Raw genomic sequence first — 17,108 nt, forward strand, 5'->3', positions numbered from 1 at the left:
CGGGAGAGACGCGAGGAAATCAAGGGAGGAGAGAGGCAACGAGCAAATGTGTTTTAGAGAGATGAGACGTCCTTTCTTTTGAAGTGTCACATAAATTCGTCAGCTGTTTGGGCGGAGTTAGCAACTCCTTCAGCTGCATGGCTTCTGGTAAGGCTGCTCTTGTGTATCCTCGCTCATGGCTCCTTCGGTGATCCCTCCTCGATGCTCGCTCCTCAGTCCTTTGGGCAGGAATAAGAGCTTTGAGACGGTCTTCACCGAGGAGGGACAGAACAACTTCCGGTTCAGCCGAGGACGGAGGAGTTGAGGAGCTATCAAATAAGGGTTACGAGATGCACCTCTAGTCTATTATTAAGGTTGTAGATTTTCTAACTGGAGCAGGATGTTATTCAGATGGTTCACATGTATCTTGCATGCAGATGCTGTTCTGTCTTGTCAAGATATTACTGGTATATTTAAATTATATACTGTATGTTATAACATATTCAGTTATATTTCAATTTCGTACCAGCATTTAAAATCTCAAAATTTTGATTGGAATACATTCTGGTGTAAGAAAAAGTTTAAGAATCAGGTGTCAAAATACATTTGGTAAAAGCTTTATAAGTATTTGATAAATATTTAAACAATTCTTGGTAAAAGACTCTTGGAAGAAGTCTTTTTGGACCCCTACTAGAAAACTGGACATATTTTCTTGCTTTACTTGTATTTTGCAATGATTGTAGTCATGGCATGTTTCTCTTTGGTGTAAAATATGATATTCTTAAATTAATATGTTTATCAATGAGTGCACTTACAGTAAGCAATTAAGAGTTATGTATTTTAAAGGTGTGCATTTTGTGTATTTATATTCTTCAGTATCTCTCTCTGTTGTGTCCTACTTTAGAGCTGTACAGAGAAAAGCTTACATGTGTTTTAGCTGTGTTCTGTTCAGATTATGTAAGATGCAATTTTCCTCTTGAGAGACTCATTTCCAGACAGAACATTTTCCTTTGCACTGACCAATTTTCCTCCAGTTTGTTTTCTGTGATTTTGCCTGTTGCATCGTAATTTGTATACATTATTTCTCTGTTTGTTCTTTTTCATCATTTAGACTTTCAAACGTAACAGCCTGTAGATTTTATGAATATATATTTAAATAGATATTTATCAAAATGTTTTAGAACATTTTGATAAATGTTCTAATCAATGTTATACAAAATTAAATAACCGAATAAAGTATTTTCTGCTGTGAACTGAGTCTATCTATCTATCTATCTATCTATCTATCTATTCATCTATCTATCTATCTATCTATCTATCTATCTATCTATCTATCTATCTATCTATCTATCTATCTATCTATCTAGCTATTCATCTATCTATCTATCTATCTATCTATCTATTTATCTATCTAGCTATTCATCTATCTATCTATCTATCTATCTACATATCTAGTATGAGCAAAAATATATTAGCAGGGGATGTGCAAAGGTTCACAGTGTAGTTAGATATATTAGAGATATCAATGCACTGATGGCTATCTGCTGCTTACGAACAGTACATAGCATTTCATATATCATAGTTTGCTCCAAGCAATATTTAAATATGCTATATTATATAAGATAACAACGATCTCTTGACCTGCTGCTTCATTTCAGATGGATTCCTGGGTTTAGATTTATCGGTTCACCTAGTACATTCCCAGCAATCCAGCAATGGTTAATGGTTGCTTGTGGAATGGTCACAAGGCCAATAGAAGATAATACTTCTCTATGTAATAGGTGGTGCATCAATCTGTGTGATTTTTGGGGGCTTGGAGTGACGAGGTGAGAGCATAGAAGCCAAATATGTAATAGCTCTGTGTGGAAAAGTTAGAACAATGGGATTTATCTGTTCCAGAAAGACAGGAAATATCAATCTGCTTTTAACTGCTGCTTTCTGCTGCAAGAGTGAGAGATGACATTAACAAGCAGAGCACAGCAGAGCAGATCCCATAGAGATTGCAGAGATCTCTGGGAGATTCAATTCAATTTTCAATTCAATTTTATTTATAGTATCAAATCATAACAAGAGTTATCTCGAGACACTTTACAGATAGAGTAGGTCTAGACCACACTCTATAATTTACAAAGACCCAACAATTCCAATAGTTCCCCCAAGAGCAAGCATTAGCAGTGGCTAGTGGCGAGGAAAAACTCCCTTTTAGGAAGAAACCTCGGCAGACCCAGACTCTTGGTGGGCGGTGTCTGACGGTTGGGGTTATGACGGTACGGGATGTAGCGTGGCACAGCAGAGCATGGGTGGACGCGGTGGACGCAGCAGGACGTAGTAGGACGTAGCCGGACATTGCAGGGAATCGCAGAGCGTAGCAGGGTGTAGCAGGTCCATAGCGACAGCTGCACCCAAGACCCAGATCTTGGTGTCACCCTAATCCGAGGCGATGTTCTGGGCGAAGAAGAAACATAAGGACTCCGGGGAGTAAACTCCCCAGAGCTAGGTTAGTAACAAGCACTTCTGGGACAGGATGTGCATAAAAGGAAACAAAAGAAAAGAGCGTGTCATAAGAAGGAAGGAACTTCCTTGGCAGTCTAGAATTATAATAGCATAACTAGGAGAGGCACTATATTCTATATCTGATGACTGTAAAGAGAAGCAGAGAAAAGCAGGGGTGCTGTGTCTGCAGCTATACACCCTGCCCCACCGGTCTAGGCGTTCACTGCAACTCCTCACTCCCTAACTATAAGCTTTATCAAAGAGGAGAGTTTTCAGTTTAGTCTTAAATGTAGCGACGGTGTCTGCCCCCCGAACCCAGATTGGGAGCTGGTTCCACAGGAGAGGAGCCTGATAGCTGAAGGCTAAGGGTTTTCTTTGAGCATTCTGATAATAAGGAATTACAATAGTCCAGCCTGGAAGTAACGAATGCATGGACTAGTTTTTCAGCATTGTTTTGAGACAGGATGTTCCTAATTTTAGCAATGTTACGAAGGTGAAAAAAGGCTGTTCTAGAGGTTTGTTTTAGATGGGCATTGAAGGATATATCCTGATCAAAAATAACTCCTAGATTTCTGACAGTAGTGCTGGATGCCAGGGCAATACCATCCAGAGTAATTATATCTTCGGCTAATGAGGTTCGTAGGTGTTTTGGGCCCAGCACAATAACTTCGGTTTTGTTTGAGTTTAACATCAGGAAATTGTATGCCATCCATGATTTTATATCTTTAATGCATGCTTCAAGTTTAGCCAACTGACTGGTTTCGTCTGGCTTAATTGACAGATATAATTGGGTGTCATCCGCATAACAGTGAAAGTTAATTGAGTGTTTCCTAATAATATTGCCTAGAGGAAGCATATATAAGGAGAATAGAATTGGTCCAAGCACTGAGCCTTGAGGAACGCCATGGTTAATTTTAGCGTAATTGGAGGGTTTATTGTTAGCATTAACAAATTGCGATCGATCAGAGAAGTAGGACTTAAACCAGCTTAGTGCGATTCCTTTAATGCCAACTAAATGTTCCAATCTCTGTAACAGGATGGTATGGTCAATAGTATCGAATGCAGCACTAAGATCTAATAAGACAAGTACGGAGACAAGTCCTTTGTCTGAAGCACTTAGAAGGTCGTTAGTAATTTTCACCAGTGCCGTCTCTGTGCTATGATGCTTTCTAAATCCTGACTGAAAGTCCTCAAATAAGCTATTGCTATGTAGAAAATGACATAACTGATTAGCGACTACTTTCTCAAGGATCTTGGAGAGAAAGGGAAGGTTAGATATAGGTCTATTGTTGGCTAAGACCTCAGGATCGAGGGTGGGTTTTTTCAGTAGAGGTTTTATCACAGCTACTTTAAATGACTGCGCTACATAACCTGTCAATAAAGACATATTTATCATATCTAGCAATGAAGTGTTAACCACGGGTAACGCTTCTTTAAGTAGCCTCGTTGGGATGGGGTCTAAGTGACAGGTAGATGGCTTTGCTGAAGAGACCTTTAGCATTAATTGTTGAGGGTTTATAGGATAAAAGCAATCTAAGTATACGTCAGGTCTAGTCGTTCTTTCTAGCAGTCTGTCAGTTAAAGGTGACCCGTTAGAGGTTGAGGGCAAGAGGTGATGAATAGTATCTCTAATTGTTATAATTTTATCGTTAAAGAAACTCATGAAGTCGTCACTACTAAGAGCTATAGGAATAGATGGCTCAATAGAGCTGTGGCTATCTGTCAGTCTGGCTACAGTGCTGAAAAGAAACCTTGGGTTGTTCTTATTTTCTTCTATTAGTGATGAATAATAGTCTGATCTGGCCTTTCTTAGGGTCTTCCTATAGGTTTTCAGACTGTCTTGCCAATCTAAACGAGATTCTTCCAGTTTGGTGGAACGCCATTTACTTTCAAGTTTGCGCGAGATTTGCTTTAATTTACGAGTTTGGGAGTTATACCAAGGTGCAGTTTCCTTTGCTTCATCGTCTTCTTTTTAAGGGGAGCAACAGAGTCTTAAGTAGTCCGTAGGCAGGCCGTAGCACCGTCTACAAAGTTATCAATTTGAGAGGGACTAAAGTTTACATAAAGATCCTCTGTTATATTACGGCACGGTAATGAGTTTAGTGCTGTTAGAATATCTTCCTTAAATTTAGCTATAGCACTGTCAGATAGGCTTCTAGTGTAGAAGCTTTTATCTAATTTCATATAGTCGGGTAGTAAGAATTCAAATGATTTTGCGGGAATACTATTACATCTTCAATTTTGATGCCATATGCCAGCACAAGGTCAAGGGTGTGGTTAAAACAGTGCGTGGCCTCATGCACACTCTGACTGAAACCAATTGAATCTAGTAGTGAGTTGAAAGCAGTACTAAGGCTATTGCTGTCAACGTCCACATGGATATTAAAATCACCTACAATAAGTACTTTGTCTGATTTTAGGACTACACATGATAAAAACTCTGAGAATTCCGATAAAATTTCAGAATATGGACCTGGTGCTCGGTAGACAACAACAAATATAATAGGCTGTACTGTTTTCCATGTTGGATGCTGAAGATTAAGAACGAGACTTTCAAAAGAGTTATAATTTAGTTTAGGTTTAGGATTAATTAACAGGTTTGAGTCAAATATGGCTGCAACTCCCCCTCCTCGGCCTGAGCCTCTAGGAATTTGAGTATTAATATGTGTGGGAGGAGTGGCTTCATTTAGACTGACATACTCTTCATGGCAGAGATCTGATATTTAGTAGACCGCATCTAATTTTCCTATCCTGTTCTATCATTGCAGTGGTAGTTGTAATTCCAATTAGGTTGTTAAGTATTGCCCCTCTTTTGGTTACCTGTGATTTAACTGATCTGAGTCGAGTTACAGACACTGTCTCGTTTTTTGGGGCAGGTTGTGGCTGACGTGAACTGGATGCTAAATTGACTATGTTTGCAGTCAACTTCTTATTACTTAGGGGATTCAACACTTTGTATGGTCTATTGTTGATTATAACTGGAATAGTACTAGTACTACATGTTACCCTGCAGAAAACATTTTCAGATTCATTCACTTGTAAAGTGCCATTAGGATCAATACCTAGGGGGCATGAATCTGTGATATTTTCAACAGAATGTCAATACTTAACTTTCAGTGTGGTCGTTATGTTGTCAGATAGCAGCCTGGCTCCATGTCGGTTTGGGTGGAGACCATCATGTTTCAGCAGGCTAGGCCTTTCCCAGAACAAGTTGAAGTTGTCGACATAGGGAATGCCCAGGGAAGCGCAGTGGGGTTTCAGCCAGGTGTAGAGCCAGAACAGTCTGGACCATCTTTCAGCACCCTTTCTGTAGGTAGGTAGAGGCCCAGAGATGACGATCCATTTTCCTGTGCCCATCAGGGTGGTGATGAGAGTGGTGAAGTCTTTTCGGAGTGCTGTCGACCGTCTCTCTCTGATGTCGTTTGTGCCCACATGCACGATGATGTTGTCGACCTTAGCATGGCAGGCGAGGATGCTGGGAAGTTTGTGCTGGATGTCACGGACCTTGGCACCAGGGAAGCAGTAGACCTTGGATGGACCGCTAGGTGTAGGGGGAATGTAGAGGTCCCTGACCATGGAGCTTCCGATGACCAGTGTGGAAGTTGTTGGGTCCGAAGGGGGGCGCGCCGACTGTGTGGATGGGCCAGGGTGAGCGCTGTGGGGACGAGGCAGAGAAGGGTTTCCGCAGAGCAGAGGGAACTCCTCATCGTTCATCAGAATGGTGTAGCGATTTTCTAGTCGTATAGGTTGGGCTGGGCCTGTGCGTTGTCCTGACTGCCTGCTGTGGTGCTTGCTTATACGCCATGGCTCAGGCTGGTGTGGAGTGGAGCTGGTCAGCAGATGAGAGCAGAGCTGCATGAGGCCACGATGCAATTTCAAAGAAGGCGCTAACTAATAAATTAAGCTGTTGTTGTCGTAAAAGAAGCACACTTAATTAGCATTAAGTTCCTCTTTTATATTGGATTTCTGTCTGCACAGCAGGTCAAAAAAGAGGAAAATTATGAATAACCTGTGATGTTACAAACAAATGAATACAGTTCATACAAAAGCTTTGGTTGCAGATGTGCTGGATGACCTGAGAGATATAACAGGTCCATCAGATGAAGTGTAAGATGGGCCATTACAATAAATACATCTATTATAAGATGTGGCTGCCTTATAGTCCTTAATGGAAGACTTAAGAAAGAAACACTGTAATAATTGATCCACAAGGAAAACAAAGCTGCACCATGAACACGTTTTACTCATTAGTGTGAAACTACTAACTGTTTTCAGACAGCACATGTTCATTTCTCTCACACATTGACATCAATGTGTCCACAAACCAGTAGAGACTGGAATAAATGCCCTCTTTTTTTAGTGATGTAAGAATCAAGTGTTTTTCAATTGCTTAAGCACATTTTCTGAAACGCTACTGCAGTTCACAAAACATTAAGATCAATCACTACATTATTTAATTTTTATACTTACCCATTTTCCCTCTTTATGAGCAGCCTGTTGTTCCGCTCCGATGTCTAGAAGTCAACAGACAAGCAGTATAACCTCAAACTTAATGCATCAGTGGGTCATTTGAAGATATTTCTGTATTTTGTCTCTATCTCATGTCTTTCTTTTGCCTTTTATTGTGAAGTACTTTATGACGTCAGGTCTAGAAACATGCTATATCAATACATTTGACTTACTTTTACTTACTGCTGGCGATCTAAGATGGAAACAAGTCAGGGTCTTGGTGACTAACCATCTTACATACAAAACTCTTTACAGCGAGATTAAGTAAGCTACAACCAGGAAGAAAAGAAAACATAACACTGTTGCTAGTACAATAAAACAACAGAAAACACATTGTTATGTAAAGGCACAGGTACAGTTTTTTTTTCTTGTGATCATGAAATATCAATGTTTTGATCTAGATGTAACCTACTCTTGTGATCATCATAAAGGTCAATTCAGGATCAAAATTAGTTTGACGATGATTTGTGAGCTCAACATAATTATTTTGTGTTTATGGCCTCTTTGGCCTTCCGTAGCTTAAACAGCAGATAACATAAAACGACGCAATGAGCTGCACCAACATCATCTCCATTATCAGAGTTAAGATAGATGTATTACCTACCGCTGAGGGAACAAAGCTTTTACTGAAACACACATTTTGCACTTAGATGACTAAAAGTGGGGTCAGAGTGGGCATTCTTTTTGGGAATGCGAATGCCTTTTGTGATGTAGCTGCAGAAATTAAGCCGGTTAGGTTGAAGGTGATTGTAGGAAATTTATACTTTCTTAACTGACAACATTGACAGAGTCTGTGCCGATGCTGTGGTTGCTCTGGAAACGGCGCTGCAATTAATCTTAGAGATTGTGTAAGGGTAGAGTCATATTGCAGTTTGTGGACAGTTTTGCAGCTGCAGTTTTTTTAATCAGTTTTGCTGAAAAAAAAATGAAATCAGTTTATATATGTATTTGTTTATTTGGTATAAGTTTTGTACATGCTGCTTCACAGTCTGAAATCACATTGATTCCACATAGACACAAACATCTACTAAAGATGTGAAGAGTGGATCAAAGAAGAAGAATTCATTGAGCTCTTCACGTTTTACAATTTGAGAAACAGTTGTACCTCCAAGGTACCAAAGGGAAATAAGAGTTCTATGTTTGGTTACATTTGGCTACTTTTATGACAGTAGCCGCTAGTGGAGTTACAAATGCTGCGTTGATGTTCTCTATAGGTTTTAATAATCATATGTCCACTAAGTCATAACATGAAGGAAAATGGTTTTCTTCATATTATCAACGGTATTTTTTGTGTTCAGTGATTTCTTACAAGCATCAGCACTTCCTTTAATCATATAAAAACTTTTGACTAAAATATTTGTAGAATCATGCTGCAGTGAGAGGTGCATGATTTGAGCGTCGGGTTTGACTTAATCAAATAGTCGCATTACCAAAGATACATAAATCTGAGACAGAGATGAAAAGAGAGACTGAAAACCATTACAATTAAGTCACTCCAGCTGCCTCTATCTTATGCAGTGTATTATTGTTTGGATAATCTGTGTTCGTTGAGGCAGTCATTGGCCATGAGAGTTAATATCAAGTACTTTAGTGCGCTCAGTGAGAATCAATAACTGACATTTTCTGTTTGCTTCACCGTCTTTTGACAACACATTTCATTGCCTTACAGTCATAAAAGAAATCAATCCAACATGGTTCAGTTTTTTGCCGTTGCATGTTTACTGTATGTGCAATTTGACAATGCTGTTAGAGGAATGTAGAACTAAAATCACTATAATCATCATAATTGTGTGTAGCTTCAATGGGTGCTTTAATGGTGAGTTTATCTTGATATCTTGAACATAACACTTTCAGCTTTTAATACAACAGTTAAACTGACCTGACTTACATTTCTGTGTATGTCACTGGATCAGCCTCTTGTTTGTTATATCGTATAAACCAGTATACCAATTGCAGGCACATTTCCTTTATATCCAGCTTGAATCTTCACTGGATTAAGGTTACAAACTCACGCCTCTGTGACTTAAAGGAAGAGGTGAGTGGAATGATTGGTGTGTACAGGCAGGTCAGCATGTTGCAGAGAGATCTCAATAATAGTAGCATTAAGAAACAACAGGTAGCGGGAAGAAGTCAAACAGTGCCTTTGACAGGTGTGAAAGAACTGCTTCAGAACACCTGTAGTGCAGCTGTACGGCCGTGTTCACTGCACATGTGCTGCAGCTGTGCACAAAGAATTTATTGTAGCATGAAAAAACATATCCCAATGGTTTTTATTTTTTTTTATTTATCTCCACAAGGTGCTTTAAGGCATTGACTAAACCGTGTGCTGATTATCACAAAGAGGTTGTTTTCTGTTTTCTAATCTGAACTGGTTAATCAATCAAGATTCCAATATGAGCCTGTGGACTGAAAGCTCCACTGGCATGAATATGAAGGAGCACAACTGACACAACATGGAAGCATCAGCCTTACACATCCTGTTCATTTAAACAGCTCTCCCTGAAACGTTGATTAGCTTGTATGAGTCAAGGTAAAAGCAGCACAATTACTGGTAATCTGCAGGAAATTGATTATGATTATTTATCCAATTCATGAATCAATATGTAAAAAGCCTAAAAAAGAGAGAGCAGTGTTTGTAGTGTTAATTCTTTGCTGGTTGTTAAGAAGGATTTCAAAGTGAAACAGTTTGCTTCATATGCGGAGGAAAAGCTTTTCAGCTCTTGTTTTTATATTCAGAATACACATTGATTCACAATTCATCCTCGGTATATCATCCGATATGCTTGTCTGAACAGTTTTGGTGGAAGAATCCCTGTGAGATGACACAGGATGCAAAATATGAACCAGTTAACTTAGAGTGCCCTCTTCAGTCTATGACGTAATACTGCAGTTATACTATAAACATATGCTGTACATACTATATATAACACACCATGTTATACAAGTGTGTGTGTGTTTGTGTGTGTTCACTATGACATGTTGAAAGATTAGTGTTGTAATACATTACATATACAAAGACAGGTCATCCACCAACATGCTGATATATGATAGCGTGCAGAAAATGACAATGAAGTTTGAGTCAATAGTCTAATACTCAGAACTCAAGCGCTGGTTTATTGCATGTATTTATTGTCCAGGTACTTTTAAATGGTAACCATGCTAGTTAGTGAAAAGAAACACTGAATGTGCTGACTGGGCTGCTGGTTGATGACACATTTAAGTTGTACATATTTACATAGAAAAAGGTGGAATAGTGAAACACATTAAACAAGTGAGACAAAATAAAATAAAAGTCTTAACAAAAATATAAAGCAAATCCCTGGTATTTATGTCCCCACATATGTCTAAAAATCACACAGCAGACATCATTAGCATAGTAATAAAGGCACTGAGATGTTTATTATATACATTTCATTGATCTTTAATAAGGGAAGTTTACTTTAAGGGCTTTCACGGTAAGAAGCATAACATATCTGATACTTTATATTTCAAAAGAAATAAACAATGAAAATCAAGATAATACTTATAGCATTTAACTTGATCATGTACTCAAACGTATAATTTAACAGACAAAAGGACCACTAGAGGCAAATGCAGTAAATATATTGGAAGTTAAACTGATTTAAGTTAGAAATCTAAAAAAAGGCAAACAGCATTTCAAAAAAAGGAGATATTCCTTACGCTGGGTTTCTATGCAACGACACAAACAATACAGCACTCTGGTTTCAAGGTCCACTTGTCCTTCTGCTTATTATTTCATAACAAAAGGGCTTTTATTATATCACAATTATATATATAAAAAAAAAACAAAAAAAAACATGGACTCCAGCACAATGAAGAGGTACAGAAAAGAACAAAAACCTAGTGGCCTTGAATCTTAATGTCATGATGCTTCCCCAGCATGATTTGTGGTTTCATCTTAGTTTGTGCTATTCCAGTGCAAAAGTTTCATTCACACTGCCAAACAGAGGGGACAGGAAACACAAATGGCATTTCAGTGTTGCAATAATAATAATAAAAGGTCTAAATGTCCTGCAAGCTTCATGAAGTGTTCCATATGAATGTGCTGCTTTCAAAGCTGATGTTCATGACAAGACACATCAGAAAACTGCAATCATACACACCTTGTCTATTGCAAAGAACATTCTGGTCTTCCATACAAGAGCTTCACTGTTTTAATATAAAAGAATTAATAAGTCAATATATCAAGAGCGTGCCTAGTACCTACCATCTACTTTGTTTTCTCTTTGGCGTAACGTGATCTATCAAAAGTAGATCATTTGCACTAATAATTAATTCCTGCCAGGCACAAGATGTAGCTGTGGTAAGCTAGAGAAGGCTACAGATTAGAGATCAGCCCCTTTCTGATAGATCAACTAAAAAGAGATTAAAAGTTTGAGATGGTACTGTAAGTCTTGGGGTTCACAGAAATGAACAAGTACGAACCTGAAAAAAAACAAACAAAGTAAACGCATATTTCAGTGATCTTCATTGCACAAACATTATCAACATTTGATAGTATCCTAATGGCATTCACTGGCCTTCTTATTCAAATGCTGTGATATGATCTCCGTTGAACAGGTCCAAGGAGCCTCTGCACTGCAGGCTTGACCCTGAATGTGCAAGTCTACAGGTGGCAACACTTCTGTTTCATGAACAACATTAACCTCGAAAGCTGAAGGCAGAACTTGACTTCAGAAACTGAACCCCAAACCATGTCATTCAGTGTTACACTGGAAATAATTAAAAAGAAAATCCGCCTACTGGCCTCCAAGAATAATTGTTTTCCAAATGTTCATAAACAGGGACTAATTTCTTTTTTTTACTCATCCACAATCAGAATTCATCATCAGAATGGTTAAACCTTTACAAAAGCTTGTTAGCCTCTACCCAACTGAAATTTCAGCCTGATGAATTGACTGAAGTACCATCTAAACAAATGCTTTTAATAGCCTGACTGTTCTTACGGGTAGCCTATAATTGTTCTAAACATTTACACTAAGTTATTTACTGTGTTAATTAATATTAATGCCCAATGTAGTTTTGGGATTTGGGGGACCAACTTGCATAGATATTCACCTTAGCTTTCCAATCATATTTTTTTTTTTTACAGTATTATTGCAGCTACTGTGTTATTTTGTTAGGCCTCGTCTTAAAACTTCAACTGGGTTGAGTAAAAGCAATGCAGCAGAAGTATGTACAGTACTGCAGTATACACCAAATTACCAGAAAAATAAAACACCCTGTACAACATTCAGTAATGCAACCCAATAAAACAGCCCTACAATAAATAATAACTTTATGAAACATGTTTCTTATATCAATATAACAACACCACCACAAAGTTTGAGCCTAAAAAAAGGCCATAAATTCTCTCCAGCAGTGTCAAAAATGGCCTAAAACATTGGGCTGTTGTGCTGGATTGCAGCACACTGAACAGGGTTTCCATTGATCTGGTCACTCAGAAATTCATGTTGCAGCCTACAGTGAGACATAGTCAGTGGTATATAATACAATGAAAGTGCAGCCTAACTGAATACCACAAAATAAAGTACTGGTAAGTGATGTGTTAAAAGCACAAAGAAGAGCACAAATATTAGAGTCCAGAGGGCTCGTACAATGAAAAAAAAAAATCAGCCCTAAAAAGGATTTTGATCGTCTTCAACAGGGGCGGAAATTGATTGAAAATGAGCATTTTAAATACTTAAATATGTATAAAATGTTGTTATCTTTTAACGCAAACTGTACACATCTGGTACCAATACATAAAAATGACAAGTGCGGTTACTTTAGAAAGGACATCCTCTGATACATCATATCAAAAATATGAAGCTTTAGTAGCACTTTTGTTCTGAATTTATCTAGTAAACTTAACAATACTACATTACACTTCAAAGAAGTGAATGAGGTCTTTTTTTTCTTCTAGTCCAGTGTCACTGCAGTGGTGCTACCGAGCCTCAAAAGTCACGAGCGGTCCTCTGTGAACACTGCTTTGCTCTTCAACTTTAGATCCACTTCTACTGTATCACTTTCTTCTGCGCTCCACCGGTCTCAATCCTAAAACACTTCCACTTCACCATCCAATCGCTCCTCGGTCCATCACACGATGCCCCTTTTGGACTCCTTCCTCTTCAACATGACCTTCAATCAATTTTTTCGACTTTCCCGATAATCTTCTCCTCAAAGATGGGCAAGATAGCATCATCTTCACGTACCTCTTCAAACACCACCCCACAGTCAAACTCGTCGCTTACCTTCTTGAAATAATACCTAAAAAAGGCAAGGAACAACGTTAACTTCTCCAGGTTAAACGCTGTGACCTTTACTTACATTTGCACATTGTGCCCAGCTATATTTATAGTACAGTATACAGTTATATACTCAAGTTTGAGACGTTCAAGTTTAAAGATTTGAGATTCACTTCAATAAGTATATCGTTTTTAATCAGTACATCATGCTATAACTGACCATGTCCCTATCATTTGTCAAGAATAATATCAGGGATGCAGAACTATGGCCTTTAAGAGTTAGAAATTCTGAAATGAATTTGCATCTAATCAAAGATGATCATAAATGTGTTACAGCCATCTTTTTAGTAAAAATCACCAGTGAAAATTCTGACCTTTATTTGTACTACTCAAATTATATTTATTCCCATATATCCCCCAGACAACTATAGCTCTGATAACGTTTAAGGACTATTTTGCAGTCTCAAAGCAAGTTTTGTTACAGACAATACAATTGTAATGCAATCCTGCTTGCTGATTATTAAAAGATAAATTCTATTCTAATTTTAGTCGTGATACATCTCTCAAGTTATACCCATAGACACCAAACAGCACCATAAATCTCACCTGTAATTTCCTTTCTTTGTTAGCAGTTCTGTGAACTGGCGCAGAGTGACGACCCTCCCTTTGACAGACGTCCTGTACGGTATCAGCTCCTCACAGAAGTAATACGCCACCGTAATGTTTTCACATGGCTGCTTTTTAGTGGCTTTGTGTCTGCAAGTGGAAAATACAGAAAACGGTTAAGAAAATTTGAAACTTTCCCATTATTAAAGTCCACACAAATTTTTTTCACATCTAAAAAAGGACCCTATAGCTTGTAAATTATGTTGTTTAAAATGTGTCATGATTTCGAACTTTAATAAATAATAATTTCCTGACATTAACAAGCGTTAAGTGCAGGACTTCTGTCACTAGAAACATTCTAGTGACAGAAGTCGTTGTCAAAATTGGCCCAAAATGATGTTTGAATGTTCCTTCGTAACAACACAGAGGTTCGAACTATTTACATATCTATTTTGCATATTATGTATGTAAGAGGGCAAACTACTTATATTTACTACGTATATTTATTTCAACATAAACATGTCTTAAAAGATCTGCATAGCTACACATTACAAAATAAACTAATAAAATAATGTCCTTTACTGTAAAACTTCATTTAAAGACTGTAGACCTCTCTCCCTCTCCCTCTCTGCAGTGTGGCTGGTGCAAACTAGCCAGCCAACCACTAAACTAGTAAATTCTAACAACTCAATGTTGATCCACACAGTCTTGTCACAGCGTAGGGTTAGGTTCAGGTGAATCCATAGGCTGTGCGCTGGCTGATTTGTGTGGTGATGTCCTGTTGTGTTATTTAACCCCCCCAATGTAACACAAGTAGACTTTATATTTCACAATTATTGTTTTCCGTCAGATCTTTTATAGAGCTCAACATTTCCGACTGCACTTAAAGGCAGCTTGATTTGACGTAGAAAGAGAAAGAAAAGAGACGGAGGGACAGTGCTTTGCTGTTGCATGAAACAGTCAGCTGTTACACAAACCCCTAGGCTGTTCAGTGCCTGTGTTTTAGTTTTTTTTACCCTCATAATGTTTTAAAATGTTCTTGTGGCAGTGATAGAGGCAGAATAACACTTGCCACAAAGGAAAAACTAAGATACCACATTAAAACAAACTCAAGCATAGAGTGCGGGACACTGCATAATGACACAGCACACAGAAGAGGGAATTAGGGAAAGTGATTGCTCATTACTGATTTCTAAAGGTTTCTTTCAGTAGCTCTACAAAAAACCCAGTCCTGGGTAGCTAAACTACCAGTAATGAGAATGGGAAGTAAAGAGGGTTGCCGTGACCTATGGGGAATTTGGAGCTAGTGGGTAAAGTTACTGGTAGGACACAGTGGACATACTCGGGCTGGGAGAGCTCGATGTCCGAGACGGCGGGCACCACGCTGAGCGGAGGGAACAGTGCAGGCCTGACTGCAGTGCGACCCCTCTGGATTACCTCCATCACATACCTGAGGGACCGAACAACCCCAGTAGTTAGACACACATTCGCCCTAAGGAGCACACAGGCTAGAGAACAAAAGGGTTTCATTTTGACTAAAGAAAAAGGATCAAGTTAAATCGATTCTGTTGAAAAGCTGCACTGATTAAGTGGACAGATAACTGTGGTAATGGGACATGTCCGTCCAGTTACCTTTGCTTAAGTTGTACAGTTCCAGACTTGATCTTCTCCTCCTCAAGCCGTCGGCGCACCTCCTCCAGCTGGATGAGGGGGCTGGGAGCTGGATTTGGGGGCATGGTGGGATCCTGGATGAAAGGGTGAGACGGCTGCACGTTGTTCCGCAGTTGGGCCTCATGGCCTGTGGTCCTCTTGGACACAGCGGTACTCCTGAAATGTAAAGTCATGAATTTTTGAATATCAACAATCAAACTAAACAAAGCAAGAGTATTCAAAGAACGTGCCTTTTTTCCTCTTAGTCCATTGTTAGTCCGTGCTGCTTACTCTTAACAACTCTTAACAAAAAATGCTTGCACTGAGTTAACTGTCCTCACTGACCCATATGGGCTCCTTCTATGTTGAACCATTTCTTTCTGTCCTTCCATCAGCCACAATAGGATCTTCTGGTTTTTCTCCATCTCCTCTGCAGGCGCTGGCATGTCATGAAGCCGCACTTCCTCACCTTTCTTGAACGCCCTTTTAAACTGTGTGCCACCTTTGCTACTGAATAATTCAAGAAAACAACTGGTAAGCAAAAAGCATTTCAGATGCATGTTACGAGCCAGCTCGCTAGGGGGAAGGAAAAAGCAACATAAAAGCAGTTGGAAATGGTAAAATAAAGTTATTTATTGACAAGGAACTTAACAATTTACAAATACAAATGAAGAGGCAAACTACGGAGAGGGGAAAGGGAAGGCCTAACCAAAAGAGGTCTCTTTAAATGAAAGCTACTACTAACTTTACCTAAAAGAAACAAAAAAACATCCTAATCCATCTTGACTAATCAAACAACATACCTATCCCTGGTCCAGTCGCCAGATAATTAACAAGTGCCTCAATTCTAAATCACAAAAGCGTTAACAGTGCATTATTGAGAAAGAGGAAACTAATCCTTGAGTTTGGTACGTACCTATACCCTGTATGCTCCATGAGGTTGGATCCCATGCCATCTGCGTAGGTGCGAGACTTTGATCCATAATGACTTGTCTCTGTGCTCCATGGAAAGTTGCTGTGTACACGAACGGCCGCCTCAGCTTCTGCCTGCTCTTTGGGCTTGCCGACGCCTGCGTGGTGGATGTGGTGCGCATGTTTGTGGTGGTACAGGTGGCTGGTGTCTCCCTTGAGACCGTGCCTGGATGAATGTTTAACCTGTGCCGTTCCAAGTCCTGTCCCTTTGCCCCCTGGGACAGCGTCTGGTGAGCGTGACTTGGGAGAGTGACGGCCTGTGCCTGGTGACTGGCACCCGGGTGTCTTCATGACCCGCTGGACGTGGTCGTCCAGGATGCTCTCGGGGTTCTCCTCATGAGCATCTCTCAGCATAAGACCGCTGTAGGTGTTGTCAGCATAGCGCGAGTTGTAATTCTGCAGATAAGCACCAGGGGGGAACCTGTGACTGGATAATGCTGTGGCTGTGGACATGACTTCATCACCTTCCTCTTCCTTTAGAACAAAAATACACACACAAAAGAAAAGATAATTTAGAGGAAAACATTTTTTATCTGGAATAACAAAAAATAAATTCTGGTTATAAAGATCAGGTATGAATATCTGAAGCATTATGTCCAACACTTTGATAAAACTAAGCCATATAAAATACGTATATCTTTATGTATTTTT

The 17,108-nt window shown here is 39.2% G+C and overlaps 1 protein-coding gene across 8 annotated transcripts in view; it reads right to left on the minus strand.

The window, feature by feature from the left end:
- Positions 1–10,075: 10,075 nt before the first annotated feature.
- axin1 (axin 1) overlaps positions 10,076–17,108 on the minus strand; it is a 34,410-nt gene continuing 27,377 nt past the window's right edge. For 5 of the 8 annotated variants that reach the window (XM_035996779.1, XM_031312638.2, XM_031312643.2 and 2 more), the window contains 6 exons: positions 16,402–16,931; positions 15,831–15,995; positions 15,468–15,662; positions 15,178–15,285; positions 13,836–13,985; positions 10,076–13,251 (listed from right to left, as the gene is read on the minus strand). In XM_035996779.1, coding sequence (XP_035852672.1) covers positions 13,125–13,251; positions 13,836–13,985; positions 15,178–15,285; positions 15,468–15,662; positions 15,831–15,995; positions 16,402–16,931 — 1,275 coding nt within the window. In that variant the 3' untranslated portion in view covers positions 10,076–13,124. The remainder of the gene's footprint in view (positions 13,252–13,835; positions 13,986–15,177; positions 15,286–15,467; positions 15,663–15,830; positions 15,996–16,401; positions 16,932–17,108) is intronic. The other 3 variants (XR_004107319.2, XM_031312644.2, XM_031312642.2) reach the window with 3 other exon arrangements.

The sequence above is a fragment of the Sander lucioperca genome, chromosome 21 (genome assembly GCF_008315115.2).
Source record: "Sander lucioperca isolate FBNREF2018 chromosome 21, SLUC_FBN_1.2, whole genome shotgun sequence".
Lineage (NCBI taxonomy): Eukaryota > Metazoa > Chordata > Actinopteri > Perciformes > Percidae > Sander > Sander lucioperca.